Genomic DNA, 25,147 nt, shown 5'->3' with positions numbered 1-25,147 from the left:
CTCTTTAAGCTCTCTCCTTCTGAACCATGTTTTTCTCCTGGTACTCAGAAGAGCAAACAACAGTAAGACGCATGAAGCCTCCGTGACCTTGCCAAGCATGAACCAGCCTCCCTGCTGGGAAAGGTTCTAGGAAAGGAAATCTGGGACAATGGAAGCAGGTGCTGCCAATATTCAGTTCTAATATTTCTGTCAAGTGCAACATGTTTTTGTTAGTTTTACCGCTGCGTCAGACCTGTGAGCCCTGCCCACTGTGCCCAAGATCTTCTCGGAGCAATCCCACACCGTGCCAATCTGCTTAACCCCCATTTTATTGTATATCTCTACAACTCTAAGCGGTCAGAGAAAGCCCTGTCTATCAGCTATAAATACTCAACATCTCAAAGATATTTTTATATGTTTCAGGACTTTATAATTCTGTTTATGCAAGTACCAGGCCAGATTTCCTCATTTTGTAGGCATAAGAAAATATTTTTTGCTTGGTTCAATAAAACCATTTGTATTCATCTGTACTGATTCCACTATTGTTTTCCCTTGCTCAGCAAGATGTATATTACAGTCTGTTTAATTGTGTGTTTGATCTTTACTACTTAACCAGATCTATTTATCATTACAATGCATCAGTACATTATAAAGCTTTCAGGCACATTTATCAGCATAACAAAGCTCCCACTACATAAGAGTCCTCCAGGGAAATAAAGCAACAACAGCAAATACTTTAATGCAATTCACTTAACAGTACAAATATTTGTAATTACAAAAATCTTTAAGTGTGCTTCTTCCATAAATGGCACATTTTTCTTAAAATTGCTTTCATAATGTGATAGTGCCTCCCATTTATGCAGTTTATAGTTTTCTGACATTGCAGAAAGCAAGGCCAAGTTAGCTGGTTTGTTGTATTTTCCCTTTTGCTAATGTGAAGGCAGAACTCACATTTGCTGAAGTGCTATTGAGAATTTGGTTACACCTAATAAAATGGGACCATTTAAAAAACACTAGTGTGTGATTAATAACTGCTATAAATACATTACAGTGTGAATGCAATGTTACAGATTGCTGCAAGCCACGTGTGAACTAAGTCTAAAACAATCAATTAACCATTAATTGTGATGTCTGTTAATCATTGATTAACCTGTTATAAATAACAAATACATTGCCCTTGCTGTAAAATGGGACCACCAGGCTATATTGCAAGGCTATTCATGTTTTTCACGCCTATCAAAGAAAAATGCTTGTTGTCAACCTGTTGTAATTTTGGTACCATTTTCATATATTTAACATTCTTGGTCAGCATGTTGTTACTTCAGTGGTAGGTAATATTTTTGCTTTTGTCTCATAGCAAGTGATTGCAAATTGAAGGACATCCCAGGAAGCTATCTTTTACAGCTGAAAATTGTCATGCCACAAGGAAGGCCTGGGGATATTTGTTTTATCTTATCACACAGTGAGTTATTTTACAATTGTCTATTGTCAGGGTAGGGGCCAGAAGCATTTTTCAGGCCTCCAGCTAGCCTTCCAACTGCAGTGAAGTCTCCAGGCAGTGGCAACAGGACACTCACCTTCCCCAGACCCACCACACAGTCAAAACAGACAGAATTCCTCTAGGCCACAAGAACTAAAACTGAAATTATGAATACAAATATTAGACCACCAGCACTAACATTCTGAAGTTAAGTACTCAAAAGGTAGCAAAATCCAGACTGCAGATATTTTGTGAAACCTCAGCATGGCCACATGAACATGAACACTATGATCTTGAAATGCCAAGCATCGTGCTCTATTTTCCATAGCATTATATGTTATATAATATATATATAATATACGTATATAGTGCACATAATATATATTATATACATACATTGTATAGTGTATATTATTGTACATAGTACATCTATAGTGTTGATATGTACACTATATAATATATACAATATATACATTATATAATATATATAGAATATACATATATACAGTATTATATAGTGTATATAATATATGTATATTATATATATTATATATATATTGGTCTTCCATTCAGAAGACCAGTGCTCCATTAATAAAAGACTGGTTAAAAATCTGCATTGTGTGCGCTGTTTCTGTTTGGATCTGATGCTACTGTGTGATGTATAACCATTGTTACTGCACCTAATTTTAACACTTAGATATTCTTTAACATCCAGTCTGCAAAACACAGGGAGAAGCAGAAGAAATCTACTTCTGCCCATGTTTCTCATTGTTCCAGAATGGGAAATTCCCACTGCATTCTAAAACATGGTATTTCAGATCAGTGTTTTGGAATAAAACAGATTTTCTCCTCTTGAAGGACGAGGGAGAGGGAGGGAAATGCTACTGATGGCTGCTGCAGGACCTGGATGTGCAGCTGATGAGTTTCACGTCCCAACACCTCTGAGGAAGAGGCACAACCACCCCAGCTGAGGTTAGCAGAGCAGTGAGGTGCATGGCCATAAGCAGTACTGTGAGGGAACAGGACGAGGAGGGCAGGGCAGGCCTGGAAGCATGAAAGCTCTCTGAACGGAGACAGCCAAAGCAGTGCTGTCGCCACAGAGAGAAAGAGAGCAAACTGGAAACTTCCCTGCAAGGGCCCCTGAAGCTACTGAGAAAACAAGAAACCAGCCCCTCATGGAAAGCTGTAATTTGAGACATCTCCAGGCGGCGAAAGCAGCAGGATGTATTCCACAAAATCTCAGACTGTCAGGACAACAAACAGCATAACCCGCACACTGGCTTTGAAAAACATCTAGGGGGTCTATGCTGCCCTTCTGGTTTTTCACCTGCCTTCACACTTGTGCCTGGAAAATATTTGGAGTGGGGACTACTCCCAAATATTTATTTACGTATTTCTATATACAAAAATGTGTTTCTAGAGCCTCTCTCCCGAACAGGTGTGAAGTCTTCGAGCCTTCTGTGACTCAAAAATGGAAACAGCACCCAGACTGCAGTCACTGGGCCAGCCGACACTGCTTTCACCCCCTGTCCCTCCTGGCTGTTCACTCCATTATCCTCTTCATACTCCTTGCCACCTAGCGGCATGCCTGGCCTGCTTCAAGGCCTGTGAGAAAGGGAGCAAGGAGGCAGCAGCACCGGCACTATGGATGCTGAATGTAGCGGGGAACTGAGTGGAAAAACCCACATGGGGCAGCCCAGGGCCAGGGTGCAGGCCTGGTGTGACCCATGGAGGAGTGAAGGGGCCTGGAGGCAGGAAGGAGGGCAAATGGCGGTGGTGGGCTGGGAACAAGTGCAGGGCATAGGCCTCACCACAGACAAAGGTGTGGGTTGGTAGGACATGGGTGCCCACACAAGTTAGATGGGATTGTGCCATATCACACTGGATTCTCCCCTCACATTTCACATATTTAACTTAGAGCAAGGCCCAGAGCACAACTGCTCTCTCCCAACGCATTCATCCAGGTGGAGGCAGCAGCAGGCAAGCTTTTGCTCCCTGGGCTGAGCAGACACAGCATGTCCAGAGCCCTGGGACAAATACAATCAAAAATACATTTTAGAACTTAATGTATCATTTAGAGATGTCCTAATAGAAACAGCAGGGCTGCTGATTGATAGCAGAGTGGCCCAGAGTTGCTTTCAACCTGGGTGTTATAATGCTAAACCAACCACCTTTAAACAAAAACCACCCTGTCTTCCCAGGGATCTACATCCCCAGAGAGACTGGATGGATATTGAGGGTGAATTACCAGATGAGGATTATCAAGGCAGTTCAGCCTGTTTTTCAAAGACAGCACCAGCTGTCAGAGAAATTTCACCTTCCCTTCTGGGGACAAATTTTCTGTGGGGTGTAGGTGTCTGGAGACAGAGGGAATAAGAAGCAATACACACAGGTACTTCTTCTGGATAACATTTCATTCCTACAGTGTACATTTCGTAAGCAATGAAGTCACTTTGAAGCTAGAAAGTAAGATTCATTGCCATGAGAAGCTTATACCATACACACTTGGATCTGTAGAGACTGCCACTGGTTTATTCTATTTTATCTCTGAGCACTTAATCAAGATGATTGTATGTGTGAAGAGCTATTCCTCCTAAGCTTTCACTTAGGTCACCAAAGAGAAGCAGAAGAGGAAGCACAGAGAGGTAACTAGATATAAAAGCAGTCACCATCTGATGGCTAGTCAATGGCCTTTTCTGAGGGGAACAGGCAGCACCTGCTTAGATCTGAACTCACAGCTGTCTTCACAAACTACTGCAAATCCCTGGTAGCTCTACTGCCAGTTAATCACAGATGAAAACTAAAATGCACCGGGAACTGCATCAACATCAGAGACCTTGTACAACTTCCAGCAGCACTGGACATACTGCATGAACAGAGTTCTCCAAATGGTGAGGTTTGGTCCCAGAGCCTGTGGCATCACAAAACACGTACACCAGTGACATGCTTTGTTCCTGTGTGCATGTGAAAATCCAAGTGGGAGAAATGTGGCGATCCAAGAAGTACCAATCTAATATTGGTCTTAAATAAAAATCCCTTAGGATTTTATTTTTCTGTAAAATGGGATCAGATCTCATCTACTAGTTACATGATGCAAAATCATGTCTTCATACTTAGAACTTACAGAGTTTGAAAATAAGCATTGAGTCACAGTGGATATTTTTCATCTCTTACCTGTGCTTCTCACAATAAAAGGCTGTATCCTGTGCTTACAATGGCTGGTCTGTGGAAGGGAAAAAAAAAAAAAAAAAAAAAAACAGTTCTTCAGAAAATGAATTCTTGGAAATCTCAACAAACCGTTTCAAAGGACAGGCTTTCAACTTCTTTCTTGGAATGGAAAGTGATGGCCTTGTAGCTAATTACAAATGGCTATCATTTAGACATAAAAATAAATGTATCACCATAACTTCTTCATAACATGATAAACACATTTCACATACATTAGACCTTTAAAAACATGAGAAAGCAAACCCATACTAAAAAGAACTTGGAGGTACCCTGACTATGTTTTAGTATAAAAACCACTGATACAGATAATGGCAAAATTATTTCTGGAAAACACCAAAAGCAGATTCTCTTTCTATTGTGTTTTAAGCATGGTAAAATGCAGCATGGACTGAACTTGACACCAGGGCTCAACATTCTACTGAACAACAAAGGGAATTTAATGGGATTTACTGTGATGCTTTTAAGGGTGCTGAAGAGCCAGTGCTGCTGCTTGCTCCATTCCTGAAGATGGGAACATGCTGCAGAGCTGGCAGCTGTGTTGGAGGCAACTGGCTTGAGAATTTAATAAATTGCATCGGGTGGGACTTTCTGAAAACTGCTGGAGGGATCTGGAAACACAAGTCTGAGATGTCCGGTCCTCATCTATTTTTAGGTGTTGATTTGCTGCCCTAACTCCTAGGGTTCGACCAGGGAAGACCAGCTCCATAAGCTTTTCTCAAACCATACAAGGACTCTGCTTTCACTGAACCTACAAAGAAATAGCACTTCTGCTGTCATAATTGTCTGCTTCTACTACATCATATTTAATACATAAAAAGGCTTCTTGTGGCTATTTAATAATTATGTTCCTTTTTTTATTACTTGAAATCTTTGCAACTAAAACCATATTCATTTAAATGTGTTAAAACAATAACAACAAAACTTCCTTACTTTATTTCTCGAGCAGACAGCCAATGCGTCCAACTGGCAACCGCTTGTCCTTTTTAGGCAGCATATGAAAGAAGGGGATAGAGATGTAGTTAAAGACTGAGCAAGTAACAAATGTCTTCAATGGATTGGCATGCTCAGAGAGCGATCCACATCATCTTGGAAATATATCAAATGCCTCTAATTGTCCCAAAGCCATATTTCAGCCTGTTTATGGTGGCCTCGACACACAGTGTCACAACACCCCTAAAACAAACAAAGTTCCATCAAGAAAACACTCTGTTATAACTCTCAGCAGAAATGTAAAGGCAAAGAAAAATAATAAGACTGGGCTTGAAGAGCCACAAGTGTCTCTGTTGAAAAGAAAATGGAAATTCCAGATGAGGAACTGCATAACGAAATACCAACTGAGAGATCCCAGGGTCAAAAGGGGATGGACAAGAAAAAATATTGGGTATAGTGAGGGATTGTGCATAGAGGTCAGCCAAGGAGAGCTAAAAAATGACTGGTCTGTATTGAGCTGGAACTCCCAGGCAAAGAGAAAAAGTAGAACTGACCAAATGACTTTTTTTTTTTTTTTTTTTTTTTTTTTTCCTCCCTAAGAAAGGGAATAATTCCAAAAGTAACATTCTGGGTCCCTGAACATGAGCGGGATGCATTCTGCAAGACGCAAACACACAAACAGATGCAGATGATGGGATGAAAGCAAGGATGATCTACAATAATAGGACTACTTCAAGCACTTCAGCATATGCACAACTTGGAGCTTCCATGACTGCTGAGGTAGGTGCTCAGCCCTACCGAGGCAAATACAGTCTGAGGACTGGGAAGATGATTAATCAAGTTCTTTGAGCACCTGTAACTTTGCAGGAAAAGAGATTACCAAGGAAATTGGAAAGTCAACAGAGGCAAGAAGACAATAGCTTAAGGTCTCAGAGAAGATTGAAAATGCTATAATTTCATCTGCAGAAGATAACCATTTTCAACCAAGAACTATGCCATTCTAAAGGACAAAAATAGAGGGTCACAAAGGAAAGGATGTGCAATATTGTGTATTTGGTAATGACAGAAACTGGAAAAGAAAACAGATGAATAATACAGCTTGGTCTTCCTGGAAGATGTGTCACTGACCTCAGTATAAAGGAGAACCGGCTAAAATGTAACCTCCTTGCTAAATACAGGTCAGCCTACATGACCTCATGTTCAACATGAGACAATAACTGGAATTTTGAGCTAGGGAAAGCCAAATTAAATAACACAGTTTAAAATTATAGTGAGGGTTATTTTGCATTTAAACAAACTACCAAAGGAAACAGAAAAAAAAAAAAAAAGAAAAAAAAAAAAAGACGACATTTTAATATATAGAAATCTTTCTGAAATATTTACTTAAGCCAAAACAAGATACCAGGTTTAATGAAGAAGTATATGACACTTAAAGACTTTACAAAGTAGTCAGACAAAATGATCTAATATTACTCTCCTCTCTTCCCTTAAAACCAATGACTGTTTTCCCTCTCCATTTTTTTTTTTTTTTTTTTTTTCCTCTCCAATCTACAAAAGGTAGAAAAGTTAGAGTGAACTGAATGACTAAAGGAAACACTGGCAGTACTGCCTTACTTCAGGCAGAACAAGTGACATTATCAAAGTGTCCACTGAAATCAAACAAGGGAAGAAAGCTCTTTGGTCTGACGCAAGGAGCAAGTGGGTAACAGCCAGATTACAGCAGTCCCACTCATTGGAAAGCCAGCCTTCATCTTCTGAGGTGGGAGGCTGCACAAGAAAATAATAGAGGATTTTTCTCTAAAAAATAAATACCAAATTAAAGTAGACTGAAGGAAAAAACCTTGAGGCCTGTTATAAAGGAAGTCAAAGTGTTTTACCCTGAATGGAAAAAGCCTTTATTTGATATGACCTTTAAATGATATTCTCACATTTTGGATGAAAAAACAGTTAATTAATAAAAAACAAGCAAACAACAAACTGAAGGAACTTCAGGACTGACTCTAATTAGAAATCTTTCCCAGAGCCTCCCTGCTGATAGACACCTTTTCCTAATCCCCATTTATGTCTGTCTGTTCATGTCAGCATTTCTTAAGCATTTCTTCCTCCTCCTCAGCATCTACTTACTATTTATAAAGTCTTTTTCCCCAAGTCAGCCTTTGCTTTAAGCTAAAAGCCAAGTCACTCCTGTTCCTCTCACCCAACAAGCCCCCCAGACCAGTCATTTTGAGTCTGTCTTTGCTGTTACTTCAGCTAGAGCTCATCCTTTGGAAGATGCGTGAGCAAAACTACGTATCAAATGCTCCAGGTCCTGTGCAGCATCACTGATTCATTCCTATCCCTACCAAAAATACTTGGTCTGACGCGTCTTGTGATCCCACTGCTTTTTTCCACAGCTGCCCCACGGTGGCAATGAATCAGTCCTACCATGGGCAATCGCTTCTGACTCCTGACAAATCTTTGCTTTTACTTACAGCTACGTGACCCCGTGTTTGCACAACTGGTAACCATCCTTTGCTACCAGCCCATTCCTCGATACCATCCAGCTCTTGTGCAGCCTCCAGAGCCTCCTCTGTACCTCCTTGAGCCATCAGCACTTCCAGTCTGCTCGGCCTACTTCTTAGCCAAGATCCTTAATTCAGGTAACAATAACAAAAACCAGAACCTCTTTGATTACTTCCCCTTTCACCAGTCCCAGGTCACCTTCCATTGCCCTCTTTGCCATTGCCACTTGGTATTTCCCCGCTACCTTCTGCACAAACTTTATTTAGCACATACTTTAGCAGATGGAGGAAATGGAATCACATTTCCACAAACCAGCAAAATCAGTTGTAAAAGACGTTAAGGTTAGTCCGGAAAAACAACCTTTGTTTATTACGGTTCACTTTTCCAATTAGTCATTTACTCAAAACCTTTTATATTTTGAAATCCGGTATTTGCCCTAAAGCTTTTCAGGTAGTAACCCAGAAGTCAGTACATGTGGCTCTTGTCATTGCTTGGATGACTTCTCCCTTCTGCTCCAACAGAAGAAGGAAGCTGGATTACTCTGCAGCACTAAAACTGACCAATATATCTCAAGTCCCAGCATAAAAGCAATGATCATGCATCACCACAGTGGCAAATCCCTATTATACCCATCAGTGCGGTATTTCAGGCTCAAATCCTGAATAAAAGCTTTGCCTGAGCAAGCACGGATGATGGCCTGAACACGTGCAAGGACAGCAAGCTTCAGAGCTACTTGCTGTAAATACAGGTGTCTTCATTTTTTTTCCATTTATTGATTCACTGGAAACAAAGCTTACTTACATTTGCTGTGTCAAAACTGATGCATGAGAAGGAAAAAAAAAACGCTTGGTTCTTCTCTAGAAATCTGCTTCCTTTGCTAGCAAGACTGTCAGCAATTCTCAGCAGCCAGATGTTAAATGTTTGTTTTACAAACGTTAAAGGAGCTTCTTCAGCCCTACAAGGAATCATCTTAAGACGTGAATTACCAGTGAAATATGAAAATCCATTTCAAGTGCAGGAGATTGCATTTGATTTTTTTTTCACCAATGTTTTGGCCACAAAGCCAACTAGAAGCCTCTCTGCTGGGATAACCTGCAGCTTACAGCTGTTTTCTGATATGTTTCTGGAACGATTTTGCTATCAAATAAATCATACTAGAGGACGTTTTTGTCTCTAGAAGGAAAAAACCTTCCACTCCTCCATGGAGACAAAATTTTGCTTTATGTATTCCTTGGGAACAGACACACAATTATCAGCCTTCCTTGGTTTCCAGCCTCCTGGCATTTTCCTAACAGAAGTGGAGGTGGGAATGGGAGACAGCAACTTTCCATGGATCCCATAAGAATTATTCAACAACACCCAGAGGTCGGCAGTTACTTGTTCAGATTAATGGTGAACACACAGGTAAGAGACAACCTACCAGGTTTATCGCCAGGTTGACTTCTCCCCATTCTCTATTTCCTTCATGCAGCAGCAAAACTTGCTCGTTATACTGTGCAGGGATGAAAGGACATCCTCAAAGGAGTGCAGTGATGCCAGAACAGCTTCCAGCTGAAAACCTACCATAAGAACACTTCTGCCTGTGAAACAATACAGCAAATCCAACCACGTCCTGCTGCACGCTTCCACCATCACAAAAGCAAATAAAACAATGGACACTTCTCACGTTGGACTTCGGCAAAAGACGTTTATTATTATTATTATTGTCGTGTTGCTGTTGTACCTGCTCTGCTCTGCCCACAGTGGTAGCATAAATGCTGTTACCATATTGTAGCTGACGATGCCGGTGTACAAATCAAAATCCATCTTAATTTCAAACTCCATTAGAAACACAGGAAAAAAAGATCAACATTTACGAAATGTAAAGGGAAAAATGGTATGGAAAGAATTTTTTTTTTATTATTTTTCAAGCTTCCAAGACGGTATTACAAACAACAGAGAGCAAAGTAAAGCTAGAAATGAAATACTTGACAGCATCTGTTTAAAAATTACAGCTAAGAAACCTAATAAAAGTTGAATAAACAGTTACTAGAAATAAAAATTTTTACACATATGATATTTGTCTGGGATTTTTATTTCTTTAAAATAATTCATACAAATGGTTACAGTCACAAACATGATTTTAACCAAAAATATTGCTAGCCTACCACATTACCAGGAAGGAATCAATGTAGGCAATGAAATGCTGCTACTTTTCAGTAGTCTAGTGCCTTTTTCGCATACCACCAATAATATATACTTTAACTGGTGACAAAAAGCACAATGCTCGTTTATACAAAACCTTTTTTTTCCTCAAAATCTCTTTGCAAGGTTGTCTTCATTTTGAAATAAGGGAATTCATGCCAAAATTAGGAGAAACGGTTTTTCTTTTGTTTACTAAATTATTCTAAAAAATAAGACAAGCAGGTAGAAAAAACAATGCACTGTGTGGCGTAGAAAGAAAAATGGGAAAAATTCATTGTCCTGAGAAGTTTGCCAACTGCCTCATTTTTGGGCATGTTTTAAAATATAAAAGAAAAGATTTTTAATCTCAAAATTGGTTTGTTGAATGCCTCCCTTATGTTTTTCCTTGTTGACAGCTAAGCAAACAAACCCTTTTTAATGTTCTAAAAACTGTACACAGACAAGTACATTCATGATATAATTAACTACTAACTTCTCTTGCTTAACAAAGAACCCATAGGACACAGAAACAGTGAATCAGTCCACTGGACAGGGACAAACTACAATTTATACGGAGGAAAAAATGCTTCCAAATCTTCTTTTTGTCTCCCACCTTTTCCTTTTATACTGTATATTGGACCAGTTTCTAAAACAATAATCGTCTCCTCCTGTAAGTTCATGGTTTTGCCTTTAATCAAAATCCAGGGTTTTGTGTTTGGTTATTTTTTTTTTTCCACACGCTGAAGTTGAAATCTCTGATGTTGGGAATGCTGTTTTCGTAGGCTACAATTGGTCGCTCGGGTGGTCTCTATCAGCTTCTGGTTTGACAGTTTGGCCGGGGGAAGGAGCATGGGGCGGGTGGGCTACAGCAGGGAGGCCGTGTGATAAAGACATGGGGTTGGGGACTATTCCTTCTACTGCCGTAGGTATGCCAGTTGGAGCCACGCTTACAACACCTGGGGGATACCTGCTGAGAGAAGAAGAGGAGACCACATGTTAAAACCCAGAGATGGCTGACAGGAAAGCCCACCTTGCCTCCTCCCAAAGGTACAGAGATGTTTATTTTATTTTCAGCCCAGTGAGACATACAGTTGGTTAAGCTCACGATGATACACCATATGTGGATGCTGTCAAATAAAGCAAAACATGCTGTGTTTCGCCCAAATGAGAAATAAAGACTTGCTAGGATTTGCTTTGGTTTGTTTTTTTGTTTTGTTTTGTTTTGTTTTCTCCAATTTGAGATTTAATAGCAAGATTGACAGCATGGCAATGGAAACAACTGCTCGTCTCAAAGCAACTTGGGCTAGGTCTGCACAATATGTATGTCCTCTGGGACTGTTCCACAAGTTGACCTTTGGAAATTTTTTTGAAATTTTGACATTTTGCTGTTGTGGTTTGAAAACTATTTCTTTAGACTAACCTTGCAATCAGAGCTTTCTGACAGCCCCCTAAAAGAGGGATCACACTCACACTCTGAAGAGGACAAATTAATACCTATTACACCCAAGAATTATTATTTTTTTAAGCTCCAAACTTGCCACAGGCGTTGTCTGAAAGAGAACCAGTGCTAGTTATATAAATGGCAAATTGCTTTAGGCAGACTGCAAGAAAGAGAGATGCAAACACAGAACACTGTGGAAGGTTTTCAAGATTTCTTACTCTTTCTGGATGAACACCACAGTCCCTTTATAAATTTAATTTTAGGAATTTTAGCAATTTAATAAACAAAACACCCTCTGATTTAGCTTGATTTTATGATGGCTCTGATACTATCAAGCTAGAAGAAAAATCTTTCCAATCTACTGTTTCAGTCCCCATGTTCAAATGGAATTGATGAACACTTGTATCTCATGGTGCCTATACATAAAAAAGAACAGCTATAAACAAATGACTTTTACAAAAATGTTTTCTCTTTAGCCAAGTACCTTGATCCCAGCTTGCTGGCCCACGCTGGCCACTTACACCGCCCCTTTGGTCCCATTCCCCATCACTCCATCAAACAGCTGCACTTATCCCTTCTTCTCTTCTGCTGTGTTCTGCTTACTCAAGCTCCCTAGTGAGAGCGCTACCCGTACTGAAAGCCTGAACACGCAATCCTGCCACTTATTCATTGTGGCATTTGTTGGCCTGGTGTTTATTTAAAATTAAATGGAAGAAAAAGCGCATGTAGTCTAGGCAAGCTTTTTCAAATACCATGTTGTTCTGCAGGTGATTTTCCTCTCCTCTGAGTTCCGTACTGAATCCCTCAGGGAATTTCACCCCATTTCAGTAACATCTTTCCTAAAGTAATGCATGTTTGTACTGCTCACCCCGAGTTCCCTCAAACTGATACAAAATGAGTGCAGAACTTATGTAGAACAGCCAGGAAACTCTGAGGAAAAGCAGGATGAAAGCCCATTTATTTGTTCTTTTTTCCACCACTTTTATTTTTGTTCTTTTTTCCACTTTTTTCCATCACGGGACCTGCTTTTTGCAGACTGTGCCAGAGGGGCTCAGCGTGGCTATATGATGGCACAGTGACAATGAGGACACTGTAGGCTGGCCCACTCATCCTGGGAAAGATTCCTACAGACCCTAGTGCTGGCTGTTACCTGGGATGGATAACCAGGATGTGAAGGACCATACCACCTGTAGGCTGGAGAACTTTGTTCCCACTTGTACACGTATTTGCAGGGCTTCCTGTGCTAATTCCTTCTCCAGAGAGGTTCCTTAGAATTAATTTGCAGTTGCTAATGGAATTAGTTGCTTGTTTCAGTACTTCAATTTGAATCTTATTAATCAAATTTGCTCCAATTCCTACGAAAACTGTCCGACTGGGTATTGTTTTATTTATTCAAATTTAATTTTCAAACAGCTTATCTGTTACTTTAGGTGCTTTGTAAAAATCACAACAAGAAATGACAAGAATTCCTGTTTATAAGCCCAACACAGCAACCATTTCCAACACAGACCCTCCCTTTTTCAAAGCCATATTCCCTGAGCATACACACGCAGAACAGGGACAGATCAGGGCAAATTCTCCAACTGTGTTTCCCTCAGGAAGAAAAGTCAGAGCTTCCCCTCCTGGAAGTGGACAGAACTAGATGAGAAGCACTAGCAGTTATCTTACGGGCACGGTAAGCAGTCCAGACCACACATCTGTTATTCTGCACTTCAAATATTCTTTCTGTACATAAAAATGATCCCCATGGACACTGTGTTGTAACAACTGGGATTCTACCAGCCAACACCTCTCCTCAGAAGCAAGCTTGCACTTCATAGAGTTGCTCCTAATCCTCCTCCTCTGGCACCAGTAAGTCAAAACATTTTCCTTGTAAAATGTACACTGAGTTAAATTTTTGCAAAAGCAGGAGAGGTCAGTTAAATCTCATCTGCTACTTCGTACTCCCCCTCTCCCTTCTCTTTATGCAAAAAAATACAATAGTCCTCTTAACTGGAACTGAAATACAACTTTAATTTCCATGTTAATCTCCAGTATGTTTTTATATTACAGAAGCACCTTTCACTACACTAAGCACTGTAAAAAAAGATGAGTCTGTCCCAAAAGCACTTAAAATTCAAGTGCCCAGGGCCAGGCTGAACCCAGGAGCTCCCTCTGAGCACCAGGCAGCCCTGCTGGGCTGGGCAGGCATGGAGCCTGGCAGGGGCTGCCCAGAGCCTGGGGGGCTCCTCCTGGGGGCCTCCAGGAGCCGCCTGGACGTGGGGCTGTGCCCCCAAGGTCAGGGTGACCCTGCTGGGGCAGGACTCGGAGCAGAAGGCCCCAGAGGTCCCTGGCAGCCTCAGGCACTCTGTGGTCCTGTTAAGCACTACTGTATATTACATTACATGCAGAGTCTAAAAATGACCAGTGAAATACCTCGGTGTGAAAAAACTCCTGGATGGTTACCATTATCTAACTACTCTCATCCAAGCACCTCTTAAGGACTGGGATATTCTCATCTCCTACCTGTTAGAAAGCAGAAAGATATGTCAAGATGTCTATAAATTGTACAACTACTGTTTACTGGCTGTGGTATTTCATTTCTCCTATAACCTGCTCTCTCTGTGACACAGAAAATGGCAGGGTATTATTTAGCAGGCAGCTCAGTAGCAAATTCACAGTAATAACACAAAAGCAGGGTATATTATGCCGCTTCACCAAGACTATTACAAATATTTCCTTCTCGGGAATATTGTTAATCTGCACTGATGGGATAGGTCCTGTGAGCCTAACCCTTTGTGTTGATGGGGTGTCTTGCCTTTTTCCTAGCAAATGATTTTGTTTTCCACAGAAAACGAAGATATTCAGAATATCTAGATTATATTCTGCTGATGAATGTTCAATGTTCTTTGCTAGCGATAATATCTGATAATTTAAGAGCGCTCTCCTTTATCAAAATTCAAGTAAATGATATATCCCAAATTAAATAGCCTTGTTAGTTTTAGTTCACTGAAAGAGCTATTTGCATTTTTTAACATATAAATTATTATCCCAGGTCTTATCTTCTAATGCAATTACATGACTGTGATACAGTTATTAGCACATCTGAAACATCACACTGCCTGTGAAAGGCTCCACAACTCAGCTAGTTGAGCATAATCTTGCATTGCAAAGGGAAGACAGGAAAATTTGTTTCAAACAACCGGTTCAAATTCTGTATTTAATACAGCTAGGAATTAAGCACCAGCAAACACTGCTACTGAAACCTATCTCTTCATAAAGCTTGAGCTTCAAGTTCCATGTATTTCATACTGCACAAATAACAACTGCTTTAGCCCACACTCAAAGACCACTCTATCAGCCCTCCAAAAAGAAGCTTTTCGTATTTCTTGTATTACTCATGTTTCCCTCAAAATTGCCAAAGTGAGTTCTCTTTTGGATTTGAAAACAAATGTGAATTCGCATTTAACTTATGATTTATTTTATACTTTGAAAAAACTGACCGAAACAATGTCTACAAAAGGCATTTATTTCTGTTCTTATCCTGCTTAAATTAAATACATATGGTCTTTACCTTGTAAATTGTTAACTCCCCAGACGTTCCTAAGTTAAAAATCCATTTCTAACTGTGAAGCCTGCCTCTGCTGGGCTTGTGACTCCCCTCAGAAGGGAACAAGCAACTGCACTTTATTTGGGCACACAACCCTGCACTCAACTGCCACGACATAGTTAGAGTTATTACCCCCAGTTCAGGAAAACCTGCCAATATCCTCAGCTGCATTCAGATATGCCCTGAGTAGTTCAAATTGAAGTCACTGAAACTAAATGCTGTGTGGAAGAGAATACATATGCTTGAACTTTTCACTTCAACAAATAAAAACAGCCTTCTTCAGATATTTAGGGCTATGGGTACTTTTCTCAGAAAGAAGTATCTTGACGTGCACTGAGGTATGTGTATGTTGATCAAATCAAGGTTATTCTTTTCCTTCGGTGAGCTTACAGCTACTGCTGAGGAGATTAAGGCAGAGGGTGGTGATGCTGCCTCTGTCATCTCACCATCACTTTCTGAAGAGATTGCTAGAACTCCTTGGGACTTAAGAGCTTTGCCACACTTCTCAGCACTGCATGGTTGGGTTCTCATACAGCGTTAACACAAAACGAATTCCTACACCCAATAAAACTAAGGGACAGTCCTCCTGAAGAAGGACAACGATAAGAAAGATGTATGAAGAGTAAGAGCAGAAAGATTAGAAGAAAGAGGTTAAAAAAAAAAAAAAAGTATTGAACTGCCCCTCCCCCTCAAGTCAATGTCTTTCAGCAGCTGTTTGTAGCTTTCTCAGTCACCTTCATCCTACTTATGAGTAAATACCATACTTGAAGACAAAAAAATTGCAGAGTTTTTTATTAATAAAAATTGCGTGACGCTCAGTACTAGGAAAATCTGCTGCTAGGACAGCTGCTAGGGCTAAAGGGATAGAGAAAGACTACCAAGCAAAGTAAACTAAGGAACATACATACTCAATGTGGAAAAAATTACCCCTTCCTACTAATTATTAAAAGCTGCTTTCACAGTTGATTGAGAATGCATCGATTAAAACCCTCAAATGCTTGTAAAGAACATCTCAAAAATAAAATGCAAAATTTAGAAAACACTACTTGAAACATATTTTCATAAACACCACAGGCTATTCCACTGTATTCATTAACTGAATTATTTGTTCCCTCGTGTCTGGAGGCCACAAAACACACAGCAATACTTTATTATTGAAAGTCTTTCTTTAACCTACCGCTTTATCGTTACCCTCAGAAAAAAAGAACAAAAACTTCCACTGCACTCACTCGAGATGACCAGAATTGTTTCAGTGGAACATACAGAAGACCGTATATTGTTCAGATATTACTAACCACACAAAAAAAAAAAAAAAAAAAAAAAAAGATAAGAAAAGGAAACATACTTATGCACCGCATGACTGATTTCAGCAACTAGCAAAACAAGATTATCTTCCTGAATGCAACAGTTATGAAAACAATACAGTTGAAGCCTGATCCAAAGACACTTCATTTATTAATAGGAAGGTCATTTCTTTATTCCAGAATACCTACCTTTGACTTAGGCAAGTATTTCTTTTACACCTGCAGCGTGCTTACCTGTATGCAGCACCATTAAGCTCTGGATGAACAACTCCGGGATCCATGCTGGCCCAATGTGTAGCTGCAGTCAAATGATCTTTGTTAACACAGTTTTTCAGACTGTCTGGAATACGACCTAGGATGAAGCAAGGGAAAACAAACAAACAAAAATTACATTTAAATCATGTTATATACTCTCAATTTATCCAGATTAAAAACAGAGTTACAAACATTTGTGTATTTAAAATACATAAAAACACATTAAGAGATCATTTTTGATCCTCACTGCTCTCCTTTTGCCTGGGACTTAGTTGTTAATGTGCTGCTTTTTATTTCTCTCTCTCTCTTTAATATATCCTGTTCTTTATATACATGGTCTCAATAAAACAATAACCACTAAGATTCATACTTCCCAAGAACCTAAAATTTGAACATACAGCATGGCTGTATGTATGTTATAATACAATTTTATTATTACATGCAATACACAGATACAATCCAGATTTTCTTCATGGCAACAGGAGTACTTCCACCTATTTCAACAGACGATCATTTGGAGCCTGTGTTTTTTTCTGACATCTGTTTTAATGTATCCCTTCTGAAGTGTAATCTTGCTGTGGATTTGCGCACACAGAGGCAGAAAGAGTAAAGCTGAAGACAACCACTGCTTCTGCTGGCAAGAGTACTCAAAGAATACTATCAAGACTTAACCATGCTCCACCATTAAGAATTCATTTTTTTTGGTCAAAGACTTACTACTCTTTGCTTGCTCTTTCTATCCATCAGCCTGGCCATGATGGGACTGCAAAAAAAGACCTTTCACAGAATTTAGTTTATCTAGCGAACGCTATCAAATAGTTCTGCCTCCATGACCTGCACTTATACTACTAAAACTTCCCATATCTCCCATGCACAACCCAAAAGGGCTTCTTAGTCCAGTACTAGACAAGGTAAGATAAATGCCCCATTACAGGTGTATTTCTACCATTTCCCTGATTAGAAATCATTTTCTAATGTTAGCTGAAATATATAACCACCTTATCTTCTACCAAAATTACCCATAAATTTAAGCAGTATCTTTTTCTGATGTTTACCCTTCTCAGGAATTTCTTGGCTGCGGCCATCTCTTCCCATCCCTCTCAGCCTTTATTTGCTGTAAGGCATGCTCTACTAGTCTCCCCTTGCAAAATATTATTTATTTTAAACTTATGTCGTAACAGTATTTTCACTTGCCATGCTTGCCCTCTTATTTCTTCCATTATTGTTTTCAGCAATCCTCCTTATTTACTATTTTCATATTCAAGGACATTGGATCTTTGCTTATTGTTTTTACTTTATACAGCAGCACATCACTGACTTTTTTGGAACAGCAGAACAAGTTAGCATGTTTGTCTTCAGCATGCATTGATTTATTGTACACCTTTTTCCAATTAGTTTCTCTCTCAACACCCTTTCTCCTCTTTGTTCCCCTGTGGCGTTCACATATTCAGCTTCATCCCTCACTTCCTGTACCTTTCCTACATTTGTTTCACTGCAATTCATTGTCTTTCTCACCTCCCTAATGTTGGCCTTAGTTTGATCCTGCTACAAGCCATGTGCAAACACTGAAGCGATGACAGCTTCAATACAAATCAATGATTTAGATTGCTGATAGCACAATCTCAGACTTTAAGAAAATACAGGCCTGTCTTCCCAGGAACATATATTTGGGCTATTGCACAATATTTAACCTAAAACTAGCTCTGTATAGCTGACTCCTGTTTTCAGATCTTAGCCCATTAATGCTTATTTGCACATCAATCATCCCCCACTGTAGCTATGGTATGCTGGTTTGTGCAATCTCTCCCAGAGCTATTTGGACACTTGTAATAGTTATACAACAGCTTCATGAATGTACTGTTCGAGTTCTTCTGGAGGATAGGCACAAAGACTAATTCCAGGAAAAGGATGGTCAGCCTCTTCAGGTTACCTCTCAAATAAAGAGAAATAGGCCTGCAAAGAGCAATTCGAATCAGGAGCTTTAGAGGTGCCCTTGATCACCATCCAGAGAATCCTCTTCTTTCTGCCCAGGCTATAAATGAAACCGAATTGTCTAGCCTCTCTCTAGGCATAAGATCCAGGACAAGCTACTGCTAGTGCTTTTTGTACAGCAGAGCAATGTCTTGGCACTGCACCACTCTCAAGGTGACACAGACAGCCCTTCACGTCTGTAGAGCATTCAGCCTATATTGCCAAGGGGAAAACAGCAAAGTCCTACTAAAGAGAGAACATTAGTGCTTAATGAATCATTTTCCAGCATGAAAATACTCCCTTTTATTTTAGGCTAACAAGGGATTCAAACCAAAGCCAAATGGCTCACTCTTCTCATTTTATTTATTAGCAGTGCATGTTCAAGACATAACTGTTTTTTTCTTATGTGAACAGTTTAAAATTACATGGTAGTTATACAACAAACAGATTTTGTCCTTTAAAATGCCAGCCCTCCTTAGCAATGCTTTTTAAAAAAGGAACATCTAAAAAAAAAAAGAGTACCTACCAACAAATACTGAAAACTTTGTTTTGATATTAAGACTGAATTGTGATACAAGTCTTGCTTGGAGCAGCATGGAACTCTACATGCTTTATCTTAAAGTATTACAATCTGAAAGACACTGAAATTCCACACTGTCCTCTAAGACAAATTTAGATGAAATTTGGAAAATACAAAGAGAAAAGAATAATGGAAAAGAAACTGCTCATGATAGGTTTGAGGGGACATCTATGAAAACCTATGGAAGATGCCAGTAATATCTGGTTGACTTGCAGTAAAATCCATCACATGGCTAGTATTTACAGGCAACAAAAATAAAAAGGGGGTTTTTCACAGTTAAACATGTTTCTGTTACATGGAAAAAATACTTCTTCTGCACTTCCTGCCTTTTCTTTGTAATTGTAATAAATCATCCAAATTTATCTGTTCCAGTGCTGACAACAAACCTTGTATTTGCTGGTTTCTATGTCCCAAATACTAAAAGCATAAACAAAACCTGAGTATGGTTCTTTTCAGCATCTTTCATGACTGAAGAATGAAAATGTCTGTGAAGACGAAATACACAGCAAAGAAGATAATGAGGTGAGTTAGTACCTGTGATCGCCCTCCGGATCTCTCGTGCTGCTTCCTCCCGCATCTCAATTGAGGCTTGTTCACTATACCACGCTGCATGTGGGGTACAGATCAGGTTTGGTGCATCCTTCAAGGGGCCCTGACTAAAGCTAAATGAAAATTTAAAACAAGATCAAATGACAAAAAAATATTGGGGGTGTAAGGGAAAAAAAGGGGTGCAGGGGGAAATCCAGAGGGATTTGTATATACATTCAGATTAATTTCTACAGCAGAAAAGAACTGCATTTGTATTCCTTATTGGGTTTATTTTACATTCCATCAATTAATTTAATACACTATTCATAGTATAAATAAAGAGCAATCACCTCGCATTGACTTAAAGAGTAGAACCTAGGTAAAGTAGCACTAGCAGCAATATCAGCTTCTGTCCAATGCGCTTATTGCTAACTACAGCCACTGCCATTCCAGTACTCGTGCAGAAATGCATGAAGCAAGATCCAAATCAATTCAGGATGCCACTCTGTTTGTCCATCCATCAGTTTTACTTTTATTGCACTAACTTTGCTATCTCAAAGGTCTGACACTTAGTCATTAAAAAATACATCTAACAATTATTTGCACGTTTATACAAGCTTATCAATCAGAATCCTCAACTTTTTGATAATTCATGTATTTGTTCTGTTATTTTAAACTATTTGTTTCTTTCCTGTTCTGTATAGAAACTCCGAAGAAAGAAGGAAATTTACATGATGGATTGATTTCCAGGGAAAGCAATGAATAAGGTGCTATCACAAAATCAGAGTAAAAAAAACTGAAAATAGTGGAAACTTGCTCCTCCTACCTATTTTCAGTTTTAATAATTTTACAGTCAGCTGCAACAACTGTAGAACAAGTATTTTAAGACAAAAGTGTATATTCAAAGTTGGTAGGAATTCATAAAATTATAGATTACATTCGGAGTTTAATAAACATCAGAATATTTGGCAAAACTCTTGAATAAAGAGGTGCATGCTGCGCTCAGATAGACATGCAGCACTGAAGCCAAAAGAAATTGTGGCTGTAATCCTGCAACTGAATCTCTGCAGATGGCATCTCCATGCAGTAAATGGGGCTTCCTACAGGTGCAAAGGTCTGCTTGTGCAGATCTGAGATCTGAATTGTGAAGAACGTGTATCTCAGATAGTCTCTTGAGCTGTTAGACTCCAGCTTTGCACAGCACTACTGCATTGTAATGACCACATTTAGAAGTACATGAATGCAGGGTATGCATAAATAAAATTAAATATTTGTGATGTGGCATTGTGTCTCAGCAGATAACAAAATTCTATCTATAAGGACACTGTTGCTGTTTTTTTTAGTGTTCTATTCTCCTCTTGCAAGCTGATTCAAGAGAGACTGTCCTCTCTCCAGTCTTCACAACCTGCCCTCGGGTCTTGAATCTGTTCCTCTTCAAAAACCTACATGGATGGTTTCTGTTAAAATTAACATTTCTCCCTGCCCAGACTGAGCATCCAAAAAAGGCTTGCCACATACAAGCACTATAAGCTAGTGCAGTCTATTCTCATAATTCAAAGTCAGGCTCAAAATTCCAGGACATATGAACAAGGCTCATTTCTGTTTAGCAGTGCTGGTATCAGAATACCAATGCCACTTTGGGAGTGGTACATTTCTGCCCAAAACACTGGAGATACTCAGTGTCATTCAGAAAAGTAAGGCCAGTGCTACCAGCTCTGCTAATGACAGCAGTTACTGCTCTCCTGACAAAGAGAAAGGGTAAAAGAAAACCAGGCCTGAACTCTCACCACCTTTCTTTACTTTTTTTTTTTTTTTTTTTTTGAAACCTGGTATGTTTATGGCCTTCCTGAAGAGGGAATTTGGACAGAAATCATGCTTTTTCCTCCAGAAAGGTGTCATAAAGTACTCGTTTCTCACACCAAAGCTCAACCCTTTGCCTTCTGAAAGCCTGTTCAGACATCATCATTAGTTACCTCTGGAGTTTCATTAACAACAAAGGAACACTTCCTCTCAAAGCCAAGACACAATTCTGTGCCTAGCACTAGAACTTGTGTCCCTGATACTTCTACTGAATAAACCCATTGCATTTTAATTTTATTTTAAAAAAGGCATTAATCTTGGGTGTCATTTTTTCACTTCTGACAATATACACAAGCTCCATCTACTTTTGCATTAGTCCAGTGCTGCACAGATTCATGTTGCTTTACTAAGGAGTATTTAGCTACCAAATGAAGGGAAAACTCATTTACTTGTTGCTGTTGATCGTATCATGCACTACGACTTAAAAATAAGAAAGTGAACAAAATAAAAAGAAAAGAAAAGGAAAAGCACCTGAATGGTTCTGACTCATGTACATCTAAGGCTGCCCCTCGTATCCTTCCTTCCTTCAGGGCCTGTGCAAGTGCTTTTTCGTCTACTAACCCACCTCGAGCTGTGTTGACCAGGAAAGCCCCTTGTCTCATCTAGGGAAAGTTAAAAACAAGAATGATGAAATAAAAATAAATGAAATAAAATCGTTGTGGCATTATTTTTTTTTACTCAAAAGAAGCATCCAATACAACAAAGGCTATTCAGCTGATTTAACCTGTAACAGTTGTCTTCCCTTTCCATTGGAAAGTACCACACAATGTGATGCTTCTAACATAAAATGCTATTTCACAGCATTTAATAACCTTGTTTCTTTTAAGTAGTGTCTTTTTATAGAAGCGTTGTTTCATATATTGTGCAGTAACATGATCAAAAGATACAACTGTGCATATGAAACGGACAGATCATTTTATGCCTTTTTATTCCACTGTGAAATTGCATGAGACAGAAACTACAGTACATTCTTAAACAAATTCATATTTTGTGGTTTTAAACTTTCACACAAATAAAAGCCTGTATGAATTTTTCAGAAATATCAACGCTTTTGGATTTTCAAACACTTTTCCCTCTAGTTGCCAAAACACAGTAGACCTATGTTTTATTTATTGTTGTGACTTCAGCTTCCTCCTCCCCGTAAGACTTTTGAAATAAAGGTCTAAAGGATTCTTACATTATACAGTTAAAAGGCATGAAAATGAATTTGGTTGAGAATGCTGTGTGCCCAGGAGAGAAGCTGTGTTGTGCATTGTGCAGATTAGCATTGTAGATGACACTGTGTGGGGAGAACTACAAGAATTTATACCACAATATATCCACAACATGAAAACAAAGTGGAAGTTTAAATAAGAGAGATGGTACGGAAAAAAAAGAAATCCTACATCTTGCTTCCAGCCACCCTAATGCTTCACCGTTTAGCAGTCACCTCATACACAGCTTCTGATCTCAGAAACATTTAAATATACGAAGGTAAGTGTATGAAGAGCAGGAACCATGATGAAGATGAAGGATAAAAATCCCATTTTGAACTGACTCCATCTCTCACCATAAGAAGAAGAAAACTCCAACATTTTGACACCACATCAACTACTTAAAGCCTACACAGCAAACCGAAGCTTATGTAAATGGCTCCTTTCTCTGAAAGGGATTCAAAATGCCAAATTCATGAACAACAAGGAGGTTTGGATGAAAGTCAGCTACAAGAATTTTTTTTACATGAGCTCATTGGATATATTAAACAATTAACATGCATATGCTTGCAGTGGAGTTTGAAGAAAAAAAAAGAAAACATATTTTACTGGCCAACTCACTAGCTTTCATCTGTCCCTGCCTCTCCTCATTTGCAGAGACTTGGGCTTAAAGGAGAACATTTATTGGTCTGTATAGCAAAACCAAAGTCCATTTACAGTGGAATTAAGGGATACTTCAGTTTTATGCAATCAACTTGGGAATTTGAGCTGTGAGGAAATGGTGGCATGACCTTAAGTTGGTCTTGCAACAATAAGGCGTTCCTGATGGAGCCATCACTGCATCTCCACTCAGTAAGAAAGCTGTGAGAACTAGATTAAATCTAGCGCAGGAGGGCTCACCCAAGTAGCAATCACACCTGCTACACAGACATGGCACGTAGGCTTGTGGGAGCTTGTACTGACTTCCTATTTCTGTGTTCTTGGAAATGGAAGGGTGATTTTGAGGTTTAAGTACAGCCTAGTGCATTCATATGCGCTTTGAAGAACTTGAAAATTTTCATCAGTGAGCTCTGTTAAAATCTTCTGTCCATCCATAAGAACCTGAAGTTTTCGGGATTATTTATAAAACTCTAAAGCTAGTACTAAGGCAAGCCCAAATCAAACAGAACATGGACACACAAATGCATTCTAGTGGGAATGAACTACGTGACTCGCGACAAACCAGAAGGGTGGATGCAGCTGGAGGTGACCCTTACAATGGGTGGAAGCTTGAAAGAGAACGTCACAGCCAGAACTGCTGACAGCTGTTAGTATTCACCTGCATTAAACCTGCAGAGCTGCTTTAAAAGCGTATTGTGTTTAATTGCAGCATCATCTTCTCCAATTTGTAGAACTGAAATGAGCTCAGTTTCTCTTAAGAGCGCTTGATTACCATGGGTTCAAAAACACAAGCTTGAAACACTTCTCTGAGCTGCTCTGGGACTACAAGGTTAGGCAGAACATTGACTAATTAAAGGGAAAGGCCACTGAAAGAGAAGACTGGCACCAAATTTTCGAAGACATTTTAAGGCTATGTGATTTCTGATTGATTCTGAACAAAATTCAGGGTGGGTCTTTAGGGAAATGAGTTTGCCTGGTCTAGTGGAAGGTGTCCCTGCCCAAGGCAGGGGCGTTGGAATTAATGATCTTTAAAGTCTTTTCCAAGCCAAACTATTTTGTAAGATGCACCATGCTTCTCCACAATTTGTTTAAAACCTGGTTATTACGTGAACATGCAATAGTGGGTAAAAGTGGCATGCGATGTGCTCTAAAAATTTCAGAGCAACTCCAGCATCTGGCAGCCTCAAAAAGCTGTTCTGCTCTTTTCAATAGATATTCAGAAGATCTGGTCTACACAAACCAAGCAATCAAGAATGATCTGAGGTAGTCAGATTTTCTGGTTTTCAGTGCTGGGTAACATTCACATCAGCTGTTACGAAACAGAGTGCTTCATCCAAACTTCTATCCAAAGCAAAAACTAACACTTTAACCTAAGCTTCTAAATAAAGGACAAGAAGTAGCAAGATAAATGCTTACGATATCCTTCCCAGTACAGGTTTTATTATATGCATTTCATTTTAGATGGTATCACTCACTTTTAACCT

At 39.3% G+C, this 25,147-nt stretch overlaps 1 protein-coding gene across 9 annotated transcripts in view; it reads right to left on the bottom strand.

The window, feature by feature from the left end:
* Positions 1 to 9,792: 9,792 nt before the first annotated feature.
* The window catches only part of CTBP1 (C-terminal binding protein 1), a 228,916-nt gene continuing 213,561 nt past the window's right edge, over positions 9,793 to 25,147 (bottom strand). For 5 of the 9 annotated variants that reach the window (XM_084286840.1, XM_084286848.1, XM_084286846.1 and 2 more), the window contains 4 exons: positions 22,282 to 22,412; positions 19,957 to 20,084; positions 16,851 to 16,968; positions 9,793 to 11,252 (listed from right to left, as the gene is read on the bottom strand). In XM_084286840.1, coding sequence (XP_084142966.1) covers positions 11,066 to 11,252; positions 16,851 to 16,968; positions 19,957 to 20,084; positions 22,282 to 22,412 — 564 coding nt within the window. In that variant the 3' untranslated portion in view covers positions 9,793 to 11,065. The remainder of the gene's footprint in view (positions 11,253 to 16,850; positions 16,969 to 19,956; positions 20,085 to 22,281; positions 22,413 to 25,147) is intronic. The other 4 variants (XM_084286841.1, XM_084286844.1, XM_084286842.1 and 1 more) reach the window with 2 other exon arrangements.

The sequence above is a fragment of the Netta rufina genome (genome assembly GCF_964035555.1).
Source record: "Netta rufina genome assembly, chromosome: 4".
NCBI lineage: Eukaryota > Metazoa > Chordata > Aves > Anseriformes > Anatidae > Netta > Netta rufina.
The sequence above is the reverse complement of the archived record's forward strand: the minus strand, read 5'-3'. Positions and strand labels throughout refer to the sequence as shown.